Source organism: Coloeus monedula (genome assembly GCF_965178545.1).
Source record: "Coloeus monedula genome assembly, chromosome: 19".
NCBI lineage: Eukaryota > Metazoa > Chordata > Aves > Passeriformes > Corvidae > Coloeus > Coloeus monedula.
The window spans coordinates 11,552,716-11,572,059 of record NC_138799.1 but is presented as its reverse complement, the minus strand read 5'-3'; the positions used below and the strand labels follow the sequence as shown (position 1 = coordinate 11,572,059).

The 19,344-nt window shown below is 47.3% G+C and overlaps 1 protein-coding gene across 4 annotated transcripts in view; it reads left to right on the top strand.

Moving 5' to 3' along the window:
* RPTOR (regulatory associated protein of MTOR complex 1) overlaps positions 1–19,344 on the top strand; it is a 101,872-nt gene that overhangs the window by 3,074 nt on the left and 79,454 nt on the right. For all 4 annotated transcript variants that reach the window (XM_082294127.1, XM_082294126.1, XM_082294125.1 and 1 more), the window contains exons 2-3: positions 7,711–7,813; positions 9,878–9,960. In XM_082294127.1, coding sequence (XP_082150253.1) covers positions 7,711–7,813; positions 9,878–9,960 — 186 coding nt within the window. The remainder of the gene's footprint in view (positions 1–7,710; positions 7,814–9,877; positions 9,961–19,344) is intronic.

Below are 19,344 nucleotides of genomic sequence, written 5' to 3'. Positions count from 1 at the left end.
CAGCTCCCTTTGTCTCTTGCCTCCCTTTTCCACAAGCCAGGGCTGATGGACTTCAGGTGTGCTCTTACCTTTGGGATGCTGCTGCTGGAGTTCCCTGAGGGCTGGAGGGGATGTGCCTCTGGCTGTGAGCTGAGGGTGGAAAACATCTCGTTACCTTGAATTTGATAAATGAACTTGTCACAGCCTAGGCTGGGGACCATTACCTGTCATTAGACACCCCAGCCTGTCTCTAAATGAAGAAGTTCTCCAAGGTCGACCCAAGCAAGGCTCTGTCAGTCCTAGTGCAGGCAAATCTGTGGCATTTTCCCCTGTGAATCATGAAAGCCCCAGGCAGTGGCAGATTTTGCCTTATTCATCGAGGAGTCATGGGGAGTGATCCGAGCTCTACTACAGTTAGGGGAAGTGATTCACAGATTTGGGAGTGGAATGACTCTTCTTTTCGTCTTGCTTTGTTGCTCTAAAAACCCCAGAGTTTATATGAAATTGAAGGTTCTTTAGAAGGCAGAGCTCTGATAAGGGGAGAATCAAATCAGCAGAGTAATGAGTGGTAGATCTAGAGAAAATAAGTGAGAATTCACTGGTGTTCCCCGCCCCTTCCTCCACGAGGGCTGCTCTGAAAACATTTAATCCTTCCTCTCCCCCTTCCATGGACTGCATATGCCATCAAAGTGACACTGCTTTGATCTATTATTTATTTAAAGAATATTTTTAACACAAGAGGGTTGGAATTATGCTTTGTGTATTGAATTAAATCTCCCAGCCTCGGTAGCAACCAAAGCATATAACTTGATTTAAAGAAAAAGACTCCAAGTACACCAGGTTTTACTGACAAGTTGCTATTAAATTCAGAATATTTAAATTAAGATTTGCTGTATTTATATTGATTTCTAAGATAAGCAGAGAGCAACAAAGCTGATTGTAATAGTTTTACCTCAACATTTTTTTTCCTGCTGCCTCATAACTTGCTGAGTGAGAATTAAATCCTGTTTTTATGAGAAGAGGAATCCACAATTAGGTTTCTCTGGAAATGCAGATTAAAGCAGGACTGCATACAAATGTGCTTAATTCAGACAAGCAGAGTTTACCTGCCTGCCCAGGAAATCCATGGAAGTGTCCAGGGCCCGTGGGCTGGGTGGGTTTTCTGGGGAGTTTGGCTGTGGTTTTCTCTCAGCTCTGGTGCTCATCAGCTCGGTGCTGTGCTGACCTCCTGGCCTGTCCAGAGGTGACTGCTGGCAGAGCCTGGGTGACTGAGGGGTTGTTGATCCCTCTGGGGCTCGGAGCTTTACCTGGCACTGCCTGATTTGATAAACCAGTAATTTGATGTTTGTCTTGTCCCTCTGTTCCTCTCTAAAGTTAGAACGCTGTGTTGGTGCCTCTGTCAATGAATTATCTAATGAAGTACTTAAGGCTGGGTTTGTGTTAATGACATCCTTCAGTGTGAGGCCGTGGTGTGGGGTGTGGTGGGTGACAGGCCCGGGGGCTGAAGGGTTCCTTTTCACCTCCTTGTCCCAGAGGCTCTGCCAGTGGCAGCCTCACTAGTATTGTTATTTCTGTATTTGTATTTATTGATTGATCCTTGCTGAACCGGGACAGGGTGACCTCCAGCTCTTGTTGGGTAGGGATGGAGCGGAGGTGTAATTAGTGTAATTAGTGTAATTAGTGCTGTGCAGAGTGGAGAGCAGGAGTAGTGCCCAGAGGAGGAGGCTGTGGGAACAGCCAGGTCTGGATGGAGCCCTGTGTTCGTGGCTGTCCCTCTGCCTGGCAGAGCCTCCAGCAGGAGCACAGGCTGCAGCGAGGTTTGTGCCCTCTCCTCTCCGTGGCACAGCCACAGGAAGGAGCTGAAAGCCCTCGGAGGGCTGGGGTGGGTGAGCCTTGTGAAGCAGGGCCAGCGTTCTGTTCCGGCTGCCTTCAAACACAGCCTGACACTTCACTTGAATTTATGGGCTTGGGATTGTCCTGATCGTTTTCTGCTGCTCTCTCCTGTAAGCCGGGGAAAGTTCCTGGTCGAGGAAGTCACCTGCACGTGCAGCAGTGGGCTGGGGCTCGGGGATTCCTCAAACGAGGCGGCGGCTCCTGATCAAACGCTCCGTGTGCATCCCAAGTTATTGACTCCCGGAGGCTCTGAGAGGGCCGTCTAGGAATGGTTTGAAGGAACGGTTTGTAAGGAAGATCTGAAGCTGCTTCAGTCAGTGCCTGGGAAGACGGACACCCTTTAAAGCCAGTGCTAGACAGGAGTGGGAATGCCGTGGAGCGGTGAGGAGAAGCCTGCAGGAATACAGAGCGAGGAGGAAACCCCTTGTCACAGATAAATGGGAATGACATCTGGAAGACGCCTCTTGTCGGTTCTTTTGCAGGTTGTATAAAGAAAGCAAAGATCATAGGAGTAAAATGTTTGCTTTCTGTTGTTTTCATTTTTTTTGAGAAGTGATTGACAGGGAAGGAAACACCATTTTGGTTCTAAGCATCTCGGAGTGGTTGGGAGGCACTGTTGGGCTGCTGCGCTGTGACAGAGAGGATCAGCCTGCCCCAGTCTGGCGTTTTTAACCCTGAGCACAGTGGGTCACACACGGTCACCCTGGATCTCTGAGGGCCACAGTGTGTCTGTGGATGTCACTGCTGTCACACAGAGGAGCTGCTCCCTGTTCCCAGAGCAGGTGAATAGGAAGTGGCTGTGGATAGCTGGGGCATGACTGACAGCAGTAACTCAGCCACGAGCTTGGGAAGTGCTTCTGAAGTGAACACTGAGGGCAGCAGTTCAGAGTGTGCTTTGTGAGGAGCTGGAAGTGTGTGTAGGAGCTGCCTTCACTGGGCAAACGAACACGTTGGGCACAATAAAGCTCTGAAGAAAGTTCAGAGTATTAGTGCTGAATTCAGAGGTTAGAGGAGGAAAACAAGCCCTCAGGCGGAGTTGATCGAGGAATCTAGAGCAGGCTGGCACACCAGGAACCCACTCTGGGCTACAGATGGCTGGAGACAACCTGCAGAGCTGTTGAATTATTAATGTTAACTTGAAGGAGTTCTTTGCATTCTACTGCTTTTATTGCTGTGGAGAAGCACACGGAGATTTTTTTTTTTTTTTACATAACAGTTTGTTTATCTTAAACTTTACATTAAAAAAAATTCCTTGAAACGGAAAGCTCTTCTTTTTAGATGCTTTACCTTGCAAGTGGTACAGGAGCTGAAGAGGCAGCAGGGAGCTCTGTTCCCCTGCGTGGGGGAAAGTCGTGTCCATGTGGGATATGTTGGGAATCATTCCCTCAGGAGCCTTGCACTGGTTTTGTGTGCAGTTGTGTGATTGAGTGCAAGGTCAAGGTTTGTTTGCCTGTTTGGTACCTTCAGCCTTTTCTCTGGCTGATTTCAGACCTGCATTCCTCAGCGGGATGTGGTGCCGGAGCCTTGGGGATGATGCCTGGACACCTCTCATCTGGGAACTCAAATCGGGAAGGTTGGCAAAGAGCCAGCAGGAACTTCTGGTGTTGCAGAGGGAACTGAACTCAAGGGAGAACAATGTTTCCTCTTGTTAAATGTTGCTGCTCCTGCTCTCTTTGGAGATGTCCTTGTTGAAACATTTCGTGGCACATCTCCAAAGGAGCCAACAGTCAGGAGGTACCTGAGCGCTGGGTTTGCCCGGTGGTGAAGAGATTTGTATTAAATCTGTGAACGTGTGTAGAGGAAAATGTCCCAAAAAGGCTTCAAGAAGGGAATACATTTCCTGCACAAGCAGGAGATTGGGCCTCCTGGCCAGTGAGGGTTTTCAAATGAGACTCCTATGAGGATTTGGAATTTGGAAATTTGTCCCAGTGTCTGTATTTAATGTTGGTAACTTCATCCTCATCTCTGTAAAATAACGTAGCCGCATATATTTCATGTTTAATGCTGACTTAATCTTGTGTTTGTATTAACTCCCAGAAGCAATTTGAACTCACTGGCATAAACCCAGGCAGGTTTCTAACACTTGAATGCTCATCTGGGTAATGTTTAAGCAGAAAGTTTTCAGCTTGCAAATTGCAGTGTAAAAATCAAATATTAATGGGGTCTAAAATGTCCAGCCTGAAATGTACCACAAAATGCAGAATTTCTCATAAATGCACTGACTTGTTCTTGGTATTACTTGCACTAGAATATAAAGCAGTTCTATGACTGAGTTACAGACCTCTTCTCACTCAGGCTGAAATGGGTGTCTCTGTCTCAGCCTGGCCTGGAATCACTTTCAGGGATGCTCCAGTGGGATCAGGTGGGCTCCCTGGGATGATAAACTTCACGTTTTCCATCAAACCCCGAACATAATGGTTCTTTCCTAGTTGAAAATACCTGCAGATACTGCACTGTACTCACCTGCAGATCTGTTTGGCCTCTAAATGAAATAAGAGGTGAATTAGGAATATTTTGAAAGGTCTTTAGCATAAGATGTACATTTTAGTGTCAAATGCTTTAATATGCACCTTCTCTTCCGAGCAGACACAGAACTCCCTCTGCACCCTGAGTCCCATTTCTGAGGGCTTTGGGATGAATTCAGTGCCATCATGGCTCAGGAAGAGCATTTTGACCGAGTGGATTTTGCCATTTAAGTATTGCAGGTTCTGACCCAGAGTTATTAAATCACTTTAAATCGGATGCAGTACAAGCTTGGGAGTTGTATCCCATTTTTTAACATACAAATGACACTCCAAAGTGCAGAGCCCACAGTGGGAGCTGCTGTGGTTTGATCTTGAGCCTTTGCTGACAGAGCATTTTGGATATTGGTTTTCTTACAAACTTGCCAAATGTTCTTCTGCTTCATTTTTTAATTCTAACAAAAATCCATGGAAATGTATTCTGATGGATATACTCCTGAAATGGGGAAAAGAAAATTTCCACTGTCTTAATGACAGATGAGAATGTCCTCATACTGCTTGTATTAAGAAGCTTTAAATATGCTGTGAAGTTTCTGCTGGTGTGTTCCAAAAGAGTTTAGAAGTGGCATTATTAGGTTTTTGGGCTCAGGGTTGGTTTTTTTTTTTGATCAGTCATATGCACTGGTCCCCAGAGCCCCCCTGAGCTGGGCTGAGCCCAGCGTGGGCAGCAGGGCAGGGGGGGTTCTGCCCCTGTGCCCCTGTGCTCAGGTGAGCCCCCACCTGCAGAGCTGCCCCGGCCCTGGGGCCCAGCACAGGGAGCACCTGGAGCTGCTGGAGAGAGCCCAGAGGAGGCTCCAGGATGAGCAGAGGGATGGAGCAGCTCTGCTGGGAGGAAAGGCTGCGAGAGCTGGGAATGTTCAGCCTGGAGAGGAGAAGCTCTGGGGTGAGCTTAGTGTGGCCTTGCAGGGCCTGAAGGAGCTGACAAGAAACATGGAGGGAGACTTTTTACAAGGGGTGGAGTGCCAGGACAAGGGGGATTGGTTTCAGACTGCCAGAGGGCAGAGTTAGGTGGGATATTGGGGAAAAAATCCTCCCTGGGAGGGCAGTGAGGCCCTGGCACAGGGTGCCCAGGGAAGCTGTGGCTGTCCCATCCCTGGAATTGTTCCAGGCTAGGCTGGAGGGGGCTTGGAGCCACCTGGAATGGAAGAAGGTGTCCCTGCCCATGGCAGGGGGTGGAAGAGGATGGGCTTTAAGGTCCCTGCCCACCCAGGCCATTCTCTGTTTCACCCTCAGGATGGAGGTGGATGTGGAGGAGCTGTCAGAGGGGAGAGGAGTGAGCTGTAGGTCTCAGGATGTGCTCCCTGCTAGCAGTTAGAAATGGTGTGGAGTGTGATGCTTTACATTCTTTGGGGGAGGAGGCAGAGGGGAAATCACCCCATTTGTCTCTGGGATCAGTTCCTGTGCCTCTCATGGGTTTGCTGTCAGTTTTCCAGGAGAAGCACTTATTTAAAACCCCGAACCTGGGAATGGAAAATAAATATCAGCCTGTTCAGCGTAAGCCACCAATCGGCTGTTACCAGCAAAATACTGAAAAATAAGTCAGTATTAGACTGCAAATGGGAAACAATAAATAAATGAGATGGAGAAGATTGCTTGGCAGGATGCTTTCTCTTGGAAGAATGATTTATGTGTTTCCATGTCTAATAAGTCATTTTGTGTGTAGTTTTCTGTGTTTCCCTGGGGGTGTTCAGTGCGTGTGTGGCAGTGTGTGATGGTCCTGGCACACCCTGCCCTTGCACACCCTGCAGCTCCCTGGCTTTCCCGAGGCCCTGGGAGCTGGCAGTGCATGGGGTGGCTGGGAAGGTGTTCCTGTGGGCAGGGCAGTGCTCAGGTGGTTCTGGGTGGTGGTTTTGGGTGCTCTTACACTCTGAGCTGCTTGGGGTGGTGAAGGGTCTGCAGGACTGAGCCACACCTTGCAGCTGGCCCTGGTCCTGCCAGTGGCTCTGCTTTTACTGTGGGTTGTCCTTAAGGCTGATAAAGTGCTCTAGAGCACGTGTCCCTGTGCTGAACTGTGGGCATCTTCCCCCCATCCAGGGGCACTCCCTGGGAGCCCCTGTGAAATCCTGATCAGGGAATTCCTGTTCAGGCCCCTCTTCTCATCTCTGTGCTGGGGAGTGCTGCTTAGTCCGTGGTAATTCCTGGTGTGAGCAACTCCTACAGGATTGCAGGGTTTGTTAGCAGCAACATGGTTTGGGATGAAGCCATAAACCACAGTTCTTGCTGATTTTTTATTCCACGTTTCCTGCCATGGCCATGGGAGTGAGGAAACACTGCAGGATTTCTGTCCTGGTGTAGAGCCTGTCCCCCCTCTGCGGTGTGAGTGGTGTCTGGCTGCTCCAGTTTCTGTATAAATTACACATTGATGTGGCTCTAGGGTTTTCTCTAAGTGTGAAATTTGGGACTTTTTTTCCCTGCTGTTGGGGATTGCACGGAGCACCCTGGGGAAGTGGGGATGTGGGTGGCCTTGCTTCAGGCAAGCCCTGAATGCCTGGAATCACTGAGAGCCTCGTCACTGGTTTTGTTTTCCTCCTCTGGTTTAGGTATTGGCATGGGGGAGTCTAGAAAAAACCCATAAAGATGTGATGTGATAATTTTTGAGCAGTGTTTGTAGCTGGCCAAGGTGGTTTGTCATTGGTTTAATGCAGGTTTGGGGTCCCAGGTGAGGCTGGGTGTGCTTGGGTTGGGTGCATTTGTGGTGCCTAGGTGGGAGAACCCCAAGTGCTGCCTGGGCAGTGCCAGGGGGAAGTGGAGTAGCAGCTGGAGCCACTCCAGGATTTCTCCTCACAGGGCTCTCCAGGAAAACTAACACGTGAAGAAAACAAAATAAAAAATGCACTAAATGTCTTTGTTTTGGTGCGTGTGTTCGTTGGTTTATTTTTTTTAATGGTTTTGTTTGTCACTTGGGGGTTTTTCCATTGTAATTCTTTTAGTTTCAATATTAGAGATCACACACTGCATTATAATATTGGTCAGGGCCCCTGAATAGCATTATCTCATGTTTTAATAATGTGTTTCAGATGGACAATGGCTAATTTGAGTAGCAGAAGTTCACTGGTGTCTATTTCCATGCTCAGAAAGAGAAGAATGGACTCTGGAAATAATAACAAAAATAGTAACATAGAGTCTAAGTACTGTTCTAATAAAAAATATGAAAAATTTCATCAGTCAGGCCTCACTTAAAATAGTCCATATGAAAGAGCAGGTAAGAGAGGTTGGGTAAAACCCTGCAGAAGTTCAGGGAGTGGTGAAGTTTGAGCCCAGTGGAAGTTGCTGCTGTTCCTGCCCTCAGGAGCTGTGTTGTTGCCTGTCTTTGCAGATGAAGACTGTAAGTGTTGCCTTAGTTTTGTGCCTCAATGTCGGCGTGGACCCCCCGGACGTGGTGAAAACAACTCCCTGTGCCCGCCTGGAATGCTGGATTGGTGAGTGCCCAGAGCCTCCAGGCTCCTGCTCCCCTGAGTCTCACAAACACCGAGTCACAGCGTAGGGTTCATCCTGAAGTTGTGCATTCCCAGGGCTTGAAACTGGGCTGAGCAGGAGGAAACCTGGGATCTGATTGTTACCTGGGTTCATGAAGAGTCCAGCTCTGACAGCTGCCATGGGTCCCCTCACCTGCTGTGCTCTGAAATGAGATACCATGGAGAAAAGCAGCTGTTAATGAGCTGCTTTGCTTTCCTGTAATTATTTTAGATTTATGAATATCTGAGGAAGTCTCTGAGCAGAGACACCTTCAGAGTGCTGGGCTCTGCAAAGCTTTCAATGCCCCTTCTCTGCCTCACCCAGCAGAGCAGTGACGTTTGTGAAACACCTTGCTGTGTTTTGAGGTAGCTGCTCCAGGGCTGTTTTAACTGGAATCATTCAGAAGACCTGGAATTATTCCCAAGGATGTCTTGCCAGCAGTTCCAACACCTGAGTTTGCTACTTCCATGCAGCATTGCACTAAATTCCTAGGGGTTTTTTTGTGAAGAAATTAGAAGTTCCCTTGGTTTTGGAGAAAAAAGTCTAATTATCAAGATGAGACAAATCTGAAATAATATTAGAAGGAACTATCTTGTACACAGAAGCTTTCTCAGAGAGATTTGTTTTTTATCTAGGAATTGGGAATGTTCAGCCTGCAGCACGTCCCATGCCGGGCACTGTAATCCTCAGCTTGGGGCTTAGACAGGCCCCAGGAGCAAATTAATCACTGCACAAACAGCATTTCTTAAAAAACTTTCTGAAGATTTTCTAACCTTTCCTTACCTGCTTTGTGAATCAGAGCATCTCAGGTTTTTAACCCAGAAACGCTGATGACTTTAAAGCAGCTGAAAGCCCTGAGCAGGCACAAACAGGTACCTGAGAGCAGTGCAGAGAACAGCCCTGATGTCTCATTGGTACACGAGCTGAGCAGCACTGCAGAGTCATTTAAATAAAGTCATTAGTGCCTATCATTAGCAAAGAGAATTTTGAATGCAGTTTTGTAATTAAATTTTCAGTGTGTTTGTGTACACAAGTGCTCCTTCCACTTCCAGCCAACTTGAAATTTCTGAAAAAGATAATTGGGGAAGTATCTGATGTTTTTCCTCCCATCAGTCTCAGGAGCAGGGAGTAGGGGGTGCAGTAATGTCTGTGCCACATGTGCAGGGTCTGGGGAGCTCTCTGGGGTGCAGTTGCTGCTGTTCACACCTGAGCTGGGGTCACAGCTGGTCACCCCTGGTGACAAATGGCCACTGAGCAGAGCCGTGTGCAGGTCATGCTGCAGCCTCCACGTGCTCTTACTCCTTAAGGAAAAATAACTCTCAAAATCCTGCTTTCATCCTACTTTATTACATTTTGTTTCTAACAAAAGTATATTTGCAAAAATTGGAAAAAAACCCCCTTCATCGATCTGGTTTAGTGCTTTTGAAATAATTGATAGTAAATAGCAAAATATTAGCTTGTAGGGTTTTTTTAAAAAAAACTTGTTAATTGTTTAATTATATGTCCATGGTGTTTGAATAAAGCACATGGGCTGGAATTGTACTGCTATGTATGGATTGTGGTAATTATCTAGCAATGAAATTAACTTCTTAAATATTACAAATGGCACACAATCTCTGAAGCAGGGGAAGCAAATGGAGCAGGATTTTGCATTCCTCAACAGAAAATGTTTGTCATCAAATATTTAACCAATTTGAGTTCTTGTCATTATTTACAATAGAAACCTGATTTCATTATTAAAAGAAACAAATGTAATGCCTCTACTGTCTTTCAAAACAAAATTGTGTTTAGCATCTCAGTGAGAGAAATCTTCCACATTTGACAGTCTGTAATGGAACGGGATTTTTGTTGGACTGAAGAAACTGGGGAGAATTTTTGAGCGTTGCCCCCGAGTAAATTCCATGAGGAACAAGGCGTTTATGGGTTTGAAGTTGATAATGAAAGGAACCTGCACGAAAATATCCCTCAGTGACCTGAGTGATTGATACAGCTGGGGTGAGAAATGCTCCTGTGTGTTCTGTTCCCAGATCCTCTGTCCATGGGGCCTCAGAAAGCTCTGGAGACCATCGGGGCCAACCTGCAGAAGCAGTACGAGAACTGGCAGCCCAGGGTGAGTGTTTGGCTGTTCCTGGGGCTTCCCTGCTGTGGAACCTGGGCAGTCACTGCTCCACTGCTGGAGCCTTTGCTCCTCTGAGCTTCAGGCTCCTGGTTGGTTTTTTTCTGAAGTGTTTCTAAGCGTATTTATGTCTTGGAGCATTTATGGCAGGTCCTAGTGTACAGCTAAGACAAGAGGATTTCCTTCTGTGTTTTTCCTCATGGCACATTGACAACTTTTAAATCTCGACAGCCCAAGAATTTAGCAGAAAATTCAAAAAGTGCCTGAAATCAAACAGGAGAGTAAAGCATCCTGGAGCAAAGGTGAAAACAAGCCCTTTCCTGTGCTCTGTATCAGTCCCTGGTACTGGGGAGGGGGGACAGGTCAGGAGCAGCAGGTTCCCTGCGTGGGCCTGGTGGAGGCAATCCCAGAGCTGGGATGATTCCCTGGTTCCTGCAGGAAATCACAGCCCCTGACACATTGCAAAGGCAAACACGTCCTGGTTTATTGCACTCCACAGGGCTCTGGAGCTTTCTGCAGTAATAAAGAGAAGTTGGTGTGCTGTCTGCAATAGAACAATAGGAATGTTATTGAATTTCCTAGAGCTTTCATATAAATACTGATACATCCAGTTTTGTCTGTTTCTTGGGGGCTTGGAATGGTTGAGGAGTGGATGGAAGGAAGACAATTTGGGGAAAACCAGGCAGTCTGAAAAAAGAGCAAATCATGAAAATCTTCTGAAATAGCCGATATTCCCTGGCTGTCAGTTCCTTCCACAGGAGCTGCCCCTCATCGGTACCTCCTTGGGAAATCACAAGTGGTGCTAATTGCTGGCAGTGGGTGGTGGCAGTGATGACCCCTGTGTGACCAGTCCTGAGCATTGCTGCCAGCCAGCCCTTGGCTGCTTCTGATCAAACATCCCCTTTTTTGCTCAATACAAACACCTTAGCTGAAAGAAAACTGTAAAAGGGGTAAAGCATGAAAATTCCTTGTTTCTGGAAGCTCCCAGGCTGCACAGCTGATGGATATTTCCTTCCAGGTCTTATTGAGCCCCTTTCTAAATAATTTATCAGCTTGCCACTGCTTGAAGTATTTGTTCTGATTAAATTTAAGACTTTGCTTTATTGTTGTGTAGCTACATAAATTTGTGTGCTGCGGGAGTAAAAACCACTTCAGCTGTTGTTTCCTCTGCAAAATCCTGCAGTTAAGCAATATTCAGTCATTTCATACAGTTCTCAAATGAAGATCGTACTGGGGGAGAGGGTAGGAGATGACAGAGCTGTGGGCTTGATCTGTCTTGATAAAGAGTTCTCTGAAGGAGTAAAGAGTTCTTGCAATTCACTGCGGAGATAATTGAGATGCTGGTGATAAAGTGGAAGGAAAACCAAGACAGCTCTACACTAACACTCCCTTGGGTTTGGGGCTTGAGTTTCACTGGGCAGGGAAGGGGTTAAACCTCAGGGTAATCAGGAAAGAGACTCAATTACAGGGATCGGAGGGGCTGCTTAAGCAGCTGAGAACGGAAGGAGAAAAGGGAGTGAAAGTGAAGAGCACAGCACCCTGTAATGCCTGACTGGAGGGGAAAACCTGCCCTGGGACTGCTCCTCAGGTCTGGGAATCTGCGGGTGGCAGGTTGGGAATGGCTGGAGGAGCTGAGTGGAACTGGGCTGGCTGGTGGCAGGGCCTGGATCAGCGGGGAGCACCGGGAACGGGGAGCCTTTGGCTGAGACGGAATTGCCCAGAATAAAATACTTGGAGTTTCTGTTGGAGGCTGCTCGCATGCTCTGTATTTAAAATATTTAGATAAGGAATTGATCATATTGAAATGGGATTTCTCTGCTGCTGACCCCCGTTCAGTACCCCCTGCAGAACCCTGCCTGTGTGAGGTGCAGCCCTGGAGCAGGTGCCCAGCCAGAGCACGGCTTTGCTGTGCTGGCAGGGAGCAGCAAATACTTCCCTGGTGTTGGGGTGTAAATTCTGTTTCTTGGCAGCCCTGCACATTGTGCCATTGCAAAGGCAGGGACTTGCCTTAGCTTAAGAGTCAAGAGCCTTTGAAAACAGGACTGATGAACTGCAAACTCTGAGTGCTGCTGCAGTGGGATGGTTTATGGAGATGCAGGAGCTCGTGGGGGTTTTTATGAGCAGGAGTTACTGCTCTGCAAGTCCCTTTATCAGTGGAGCTGGGCCGTGGGCCCTGTGCTGCAGCCCTGCAGAGCTGGGTGGGGAGGATGAAGGTGTTCTGCTGCTCAGGGACTACTTGGAAGGAGTGAGTTCTCTGCACCCTCCAGGCTGGAATTGTCAGAGCTGAGCCCCAGCACTGTGTGTGGAAGCACCCCGTGTGCACTGATCCCTGTACAGAACCTGTGGGATGAGCTCAGAATGGAATTGCTACCTGCCTTCTTAGAAGGGTGCCAGGTTTTGTTCCCCCTGGTTCTCCTGGTGGCCATCTCCTGCCCTGGCTCCCAGCCCTCCCTGGGCCATGCAGTGCCCTGTGCCTCCATCCCTGTGGCTGTGCTGTGGAGAAGGGGCTGCGGAGCCAAAGGCTTGGCTTGGGTGAGGCAGAGTTTACATAACTCAGGACCTGGTATGAAGTAGTCTGGAGTATATGCTTGTTAAATATACATGAAATTACAGATTTTTTTCCCTCTTTGTTAGCTCTGGCTTTTGACCAGGTTCTCCCTTTAAACTGACCAGAACACCCACAGGAGTTTTTCCTCCTTCGCTTCCCATTTTGATGCTTCTGTTGGCATTTTCCTGGTGCACAGATCCCTGTGGCACTCCTGCACCAGGTGCTCTTTGCAGTCCTGTCCTTTATTCACTGATGAACTTTCCCAGTCCTGCCAGGAAGGCCAAAACCCACAGTTCATAACCATTCCTAGGAGAGGTGGGAAGGATGCAGACACACAATTCCTCCGTGGCTCCCAGCTGTTCTGAGGTCCTGCTGAGCTGTTTCACTGGGATCTTCTGTACAGAGGCCTTCCTTCTTCTGTGGAATTTGGGGTTTTTTGCGTCCTCTGAGAAGCAGCTTAGTGGAGTGTGAGAGGTTTGTGCCTCTGTAGGACTGACTGGGCAAGGCAGTGATTTACCATCACCACTCCCCTCCTGCCCTTCCAGACCAGGAGCTCCAGGGCTCCTGCACCCTCTGTGCAACAACCAACACCAGCGAGGCCAAGGGCTTGAGACATCACATCCCAAAATCTTCCCCCTTACACCCACTTGCCTGAATAAAACAAAGTCAATTACAGTATTGATTTTTAAATTCAAGTGCTACAATTTTTCCTCCCTTTTTCTTCTCTCAATTTCCTCCTTTTTTGCTAAGAGAGTCATTTGGGCTGTTCTAATTCTCTCCTGGAATGAGTTGATTTCATTATAGCTGAATGGATTATACCTGAGCAGGCATCCCTGGGGTGAAGGAGAACTGTGAGCTGTGAATGAGGATGAAAATCCTGGATGGGGAAAGGACTGGGGAAATCTAGAAGACAAGATTAAATAAACTTTTAGAAAGCCTTTGGGAAGGGTGGCTTGAAAGCAAGTACTGGTGTTTGGGAATGCCTGCAGCTGGAGCATCCCTGCTGAGGGTGGCATGGGCACACGGTAGTTCTGCTTCTGTTCCTTGTGCAGGTTTTGAAGAAAGGGGTTTCCCATTTCTCTCTGATCCAGTCTCACCCGTTGTGTGATGCCTCTTGCCTGCACCAGTGAGTGATGGTCTCTGAGGAGACATCTCCTACAATATGGATAGATTATCTCTTTTGTAGCGGGCCTTCAAGGAAACAGTGATTTTCTGATCAAACAGGCTGCTTCTCCCTCTCTTCTAGTCTGCTTCCCAACAGTTTTCTCCTAATTTCAAAGGAAGTACAGCCAAGATACTTGAAATGGATCACTGAAAGCCTCTACCTTTTAGTGCATGTTGTCGGTTGTTGATGCTGTTGTTCCCCTCATTAGAGATCTCTGGGCTTTGATTCGGTGTCTGAGGTTTCATTCCTTCATTGCTTTTTTCTGCCTAATTAATTGGGAAGTTGCTGCTGCACATCAAAGGGGGAGCATTTCCTAAAGAGTAACTACTTAAGCATGAAAACTAATTGAACACATGACCTAATTATTGGTCTCTCAGTGAGTCATACTTTTCCTTTATTTCTGTAGGGTTTTTCTTTTGAAACAACAGCAAATACTAATGGCTCCTGCAGAAGAAATACTGTAGAATTCCAAAGGGGAACATGGGAAAACTGGTACTTGGTCTCCAGTAGGAGATAGCTGCAGATGGAGGAACATGTTAGAAAAAATGAATAAGAAGAAAGAAAACAACAAAAAGACAGTGTGACCTTGTTTAACAAAACCAGGTTTTCCGTAGAGGACTATGTTTGTTGGTTTTCATTTCCCAACAGCCTCTTGAATTTGGCAGCTATTTCAGGCTCTGCAAAATTCTGCTGTATCAATCCTTTGCTGTCTTGTTAAAGATCAACTGTCTTCAGCATAAACCAGCAGGGTTTTTTTCAGGGGAAAAAAAGAAAAGTGCAGTCAACAAGTCTAATTGTGAAACTCAGTTATTCCTGTTCTTCTGTCTGAAAACCTGGCGTGGTCAGAGTGTCACTGTCAGCCAGGGGCTGTTTCACTAAATACCCCTCTGGGAGCACCGGTCATTTGGCCAGAATCGCACAGATTTCAGCTGTGGTGAAGGATGAAACCCACTTTGTAATGCCTTGGGAATATGGAGAAAATGGGGTCAGTGGTTGTAGCTTTCCCTTTGGTGGCTCTCCAGGTGATCTGCATCCCAGCCCTCTGTCACCCATGGCCTGGCTGGGGAGAGCATGAGCCCAGGGCTGGGTTCAGAGCAGCCCCAAGGACGCTTTGCAGTGCAGCTGCTCTTCTGTGCTGAAGCCCCTGAGCTGGGGCACCTCCTTGGTGCTGCTGCTGCTGGGAGCGAGCACAGGGAGCGGCCGGTCCTGAGCTCCTGGGCCGCAGCCGGGATCCCTGGAGCTCTGCAGCCGGAGCTGCAGCAGCACCCCTGGAGGCACTGCTGCTGTGCCTGCCTGCACTGGGAGCAGCTGGGCATGGAAGGGCTCCTAGAGCAGGGATAAGGGAGGATTTGGGAATCGGCTGCGTACGCCGCTGCAGCTCTGCGTACAACTCATGTTTGAATGCTTTTGATAGTGAGAAGAAAACCCTGAGAAATCTTTAACGCACCACTGAAAGTGGAAACTGTGATATTGCAGCAGTAGTGTACTTAATACTGATTTCTCAGAGATTCTCCTGGAAAAATGAGTCACAAAAAGGAAAAAAATAGTTGCAGGCCTGAACTGCTGTGTGGAAGCGTGTTCAGAAGCTGCAGAGACCAGGAAGTGGCATTAAGCTGTTCTGTGAACTGAGCTGTTCATGCACTGCAGATAGCAGGGTCTGGCATTCTGGAACTAAGCAAACTTGCAAAGTCAGTTTAGTGGGAAAATCCTGTGGGTCTTGGCATCCTGCTGCAAGCCAGGAGCTCTGTGGGCAGGATGTGCTCGAATGAAGGAGATCACCCAGCATCTGAACTCCTGCTAATTTTGAACTCCTGTGTTCAGAGCCTTGCCTTCCACACTTCCTCACCACACTTCTGACAGTAACATCATTTCACATGTTTTATACTTCATGTCTGTTTTGGTTTGTGCTTTGTCATCAAAATGGAGCCAGAATTGGCAGGGAGCAAGATTTGTGTTTTTGAGGGTATTCTTCTGTGACCATTGATGTCGGCTTGTCTGAGATGGTGTACCGGTTTGGCCAAATTTAGAAAAATATCCTCTGAGAGAAGGCACAACCACCCCTCCCCCACCAGGGTCAGAAAAAAATAAATTTTCCTCGAAGGAAAGTGAAGAAGATAAAACTATTTATTTAACAAACACATGGGAAAGGAAAATAATGCTAAATGGTAAAATCTTTCACTGTAGAGGAAAAACCTGGGAAAGTGTCAGAGTCCTCCCTTTGGTCTCCTCGGGGCTGGGGCTTGGCCCAGGGCCAGGCCCTCTGTGCCTGGTGGAAAGCCCTCCCGATGTGCTCTGAGGTTACAGCAATCAAGCAGTCCAGTAGAAAAGGGAGAAAATCCGGAATTCCAGAGAAGGAAAAGCAAAGTCCAACTCTCAGTCTCTCTCCAGAGAACAAGAAACTGAAACAACTGGCCAAAAGCTGACTGGAAAGCAGCAAGCCGGGTGCTTCCTCGCTCTCCTGCCGCAGCTGGGGGGAAAAAAACCTGCTATCTTTATGTGACCTTGAACAAGCTGCAAACTGCTTTGAGAAAGTTTTGCTCAGTTTTTTCCTTCCCCCTCTCAGGCTCAGTTTAGAGGCATAGAAAGGCACAAAAATTAATTTCTGGGCATAGGCAGCGATATGGGATACACATCATAAGGTCACCCCAAGACAGATGGGAAGAAAGAGCTGATATGAAAAGGCTCTTGAAGAGAAAAGCAGCTCTGCCTGGCAAAGCTGATTAACATGATTCTGTAATTACCACCCAGCTCTGGGTGACCTATTTAAAAACACCTTGTCTTTGTGTTGGGTGGGGAGTGGTGAATCCCTGGCATGGGGGACAGGGAGGAGCCTCCTGCAGATCCATTGGCAGCATCCTGCTCTGTATCCACTAAATAGCACCTGGATCCGCTGGAGGGGATTCAGTGGTTGGAGACTGGGACACGCAAAAGATGCTGCATTGGGAGCTTCTTGCTAACAGACACCAGCAGTTTTGTGCAAAACTTGGAGATTAACAGAGGAAACGATTGACATTTTATTTATATTCCTGCTCCCCTCTAAGGCAGAGTGAGAAAAGCCTGAGATGCTTTGGTTTTAACTCCTTTCCTGTGGAGATTAGCAAAGCATAAACCTTGGAATGATTGGTTTTCCTTCTCCTGACTCGTTAAGGTGTTTCTAATCAGAAAATTGCTTCATTAAGCAATTACTTTGCAATCAGAGGAGAACTGAAATTACGAAGCAATTATTTAGTATTGAGAAGATGAAGTTCTTGCCCTGCAGGGCCCCTGCCTTGCAGCTCCTCCCTGGAGCACAATGCACTCGGACCAGGGTATAAAGACACCCAGTCTGAGAATTCACCAGTTTGTGGTCCTGCAGCCTCAACTGGGCTCCCAGTAATATCCAAGTTTATATTTAAGAAACAAGAAGATGCACAGCCTGAAACTTCAAAGAGCTCTTAAAACTGAGGTTCTAGAGAAGGAACAGAACTAAACTGACACTGATGCTTAGGAGTTACCTTGTTTGACTAAGCAGGTTTGAAAGATGTGACCTGGGGTGTACTTAAAATCCTGTCAGGGCACCTTGTGATGTGACCCATGGAGCTGTCACCAGGCTGAGGGTGCAGATCTGCCATATGAGAAGCAGATTTGAGTTCTTTTACAATTCCCTTTGTTTAAAAGTAAGCAATTATTTACACAGCCCTCTCAGAATGGTTATTTGAGCAGAGAGGGAAGGATTTGTACCAAACAGGGGAGGCTGGTGGGTGGAATTTCTGTGAACTTAGGCACAAACCTGCAGTGTGAAGCAGCTTGTAACTGCTGAGGAACACACCTGTCTCGTGGATGTATTGTAGCAGCAACTCAAGGTTGGTTGTCCTGATTTTTGTCTTCCCTGTCAACATCAGTTCTCATGAACAAACTGCTCAAAGGCGTTTTTTTGGAAGTGTTATTGGATCCTGAGTCTGCACAGTGAGGATTAGGTACTTTGGAATTCATTTCACATTGGACTTGAAAGCAAGGTCAGAGACTCTGCAGAGGAAAGGTAAAGTCCCCACTCTGCTGGCTCCAGGCAGGGGAGGGGATGTGCCATGCTCAGAGCTGGCTCCAGCCACCATCCTGTCCTGGCATCAGCTGGCCCAGGAGCCTTGGGCTGCTCCAGAGGGAATTAGCACAGGGGAGATGGAGAGGGGTTTGAAATGCACCCAATTACCTGCAGAGGACTTGCCTCAGACTGGCAAGAGTCTCCCTTTGGCCTAGTTTGGTATTTAAATTAAAGCATCTCAAAGTTATAGTTTGTCTTCACTGTAATTAATATATTTCAAGTTAGCCATGACTAATAATTTTATCAGTAATGTTTTCTCCTGGCCTGTGTTAACCAGGTTAAGCTGCTGCCTGCAACGTCAATTTGGGATTTCCAGCACACTCCCTTGTACTTAAATATGCAGTTTTTATTATCTTGGCCTAATCCTCATGAATTTGCATCAGGGTAATTTCATGTGCCCGCAGCTTAAAATTAAAACACCTAAAAGGAGGTGGTGGGGTTTTTTTAATATGAAATTAAGAAGCTTGGAGTCTGTGGATATGGTTCAGAATAATTTGTATTTGAATGATGTGTCCAACCTGAGAGTTATTGTAGCCATATCAGCTTGGGCTTGAGGTGATTGGGTTTGTGATTGATGGACAGTGGGGATGAACTGCAGTCACTTCTTGCAGTGCTCAGTTATCTCTGGGCTTATCACACAGCAGGCTCGTGCTGCACCTTGTGTCTCTGCTCCCTGAGGGGGGGACAGCCCTGTCCTGGCACTGCTGTGTCCTGGGGAGGGATCCTGTCCTGGCACCGCTGTGTCCTAGGAGGGGGATGTTTATTGTGGAATTGTGCAAACCCAAAAATGTTCATGTGCAGTTCTAAATCTGTCTGTCCTTTGATGTGTCTCCAAAGCCAGTGTAAATGCAGGATCCTAAATCTTCCTTTGATGCAAGAAAAGAGCTGTGATTTAGTCAGTATTAAAATGAAATCACAGTGAATTGCAGGGTTGGGTTATTAATCACCGTTTTGGATGAACCAAAGAGCAAAGTATTTTTGTTTGTGAGTGAAGTCTGTAGTTTTTCACTAGAACAGCTTTCCCCCTCAGCAGGCCTGGAAACAGGCCAGCCTGGCATCACATGGAGACAGAACACTGGGAGAAGTCTGTAGTAATGGAGTTATGGAAAAGAAATCAGTGAGTATAAAACAACTGGTGGTGAAAATCCTCTTCCAGAGCTCTGCTGAGCCCTGCCCGTGGCAAGGTCTGCCTGCAGTGCCTCTGGATCGCCTCTGCCAGCAGCAGGCAGAGTGTTCCTGCCCCCTCCCTGTCAGGAGTGTTTGTTGATGTGCTGGATGAGCCAGGCTGCATAACGGATCCTCTTGGAGCTTCCCAGAGACTTCCCTCCATGGACACAATTAGGGATTCTCCCCCACCTGCCTGTTTTATCAGCAAATCTTTGTATATGGGCTTTCCTCCAAATCTGTGTTGAGATCTTGCTGAATATCCTCTGGGAATCCAAATGGGCTTATATCAAAAAGATACTTCCTCTCATCTCCGTGTTCTTTGATTTCTTTAGAAAACTCTACAAGATAAGGGTTTGATTTGAGAAGTCTGGCTTCTCATTAGAGATGCTGAATGGGCTCTTCCCCAAAGTGGATGTTCAT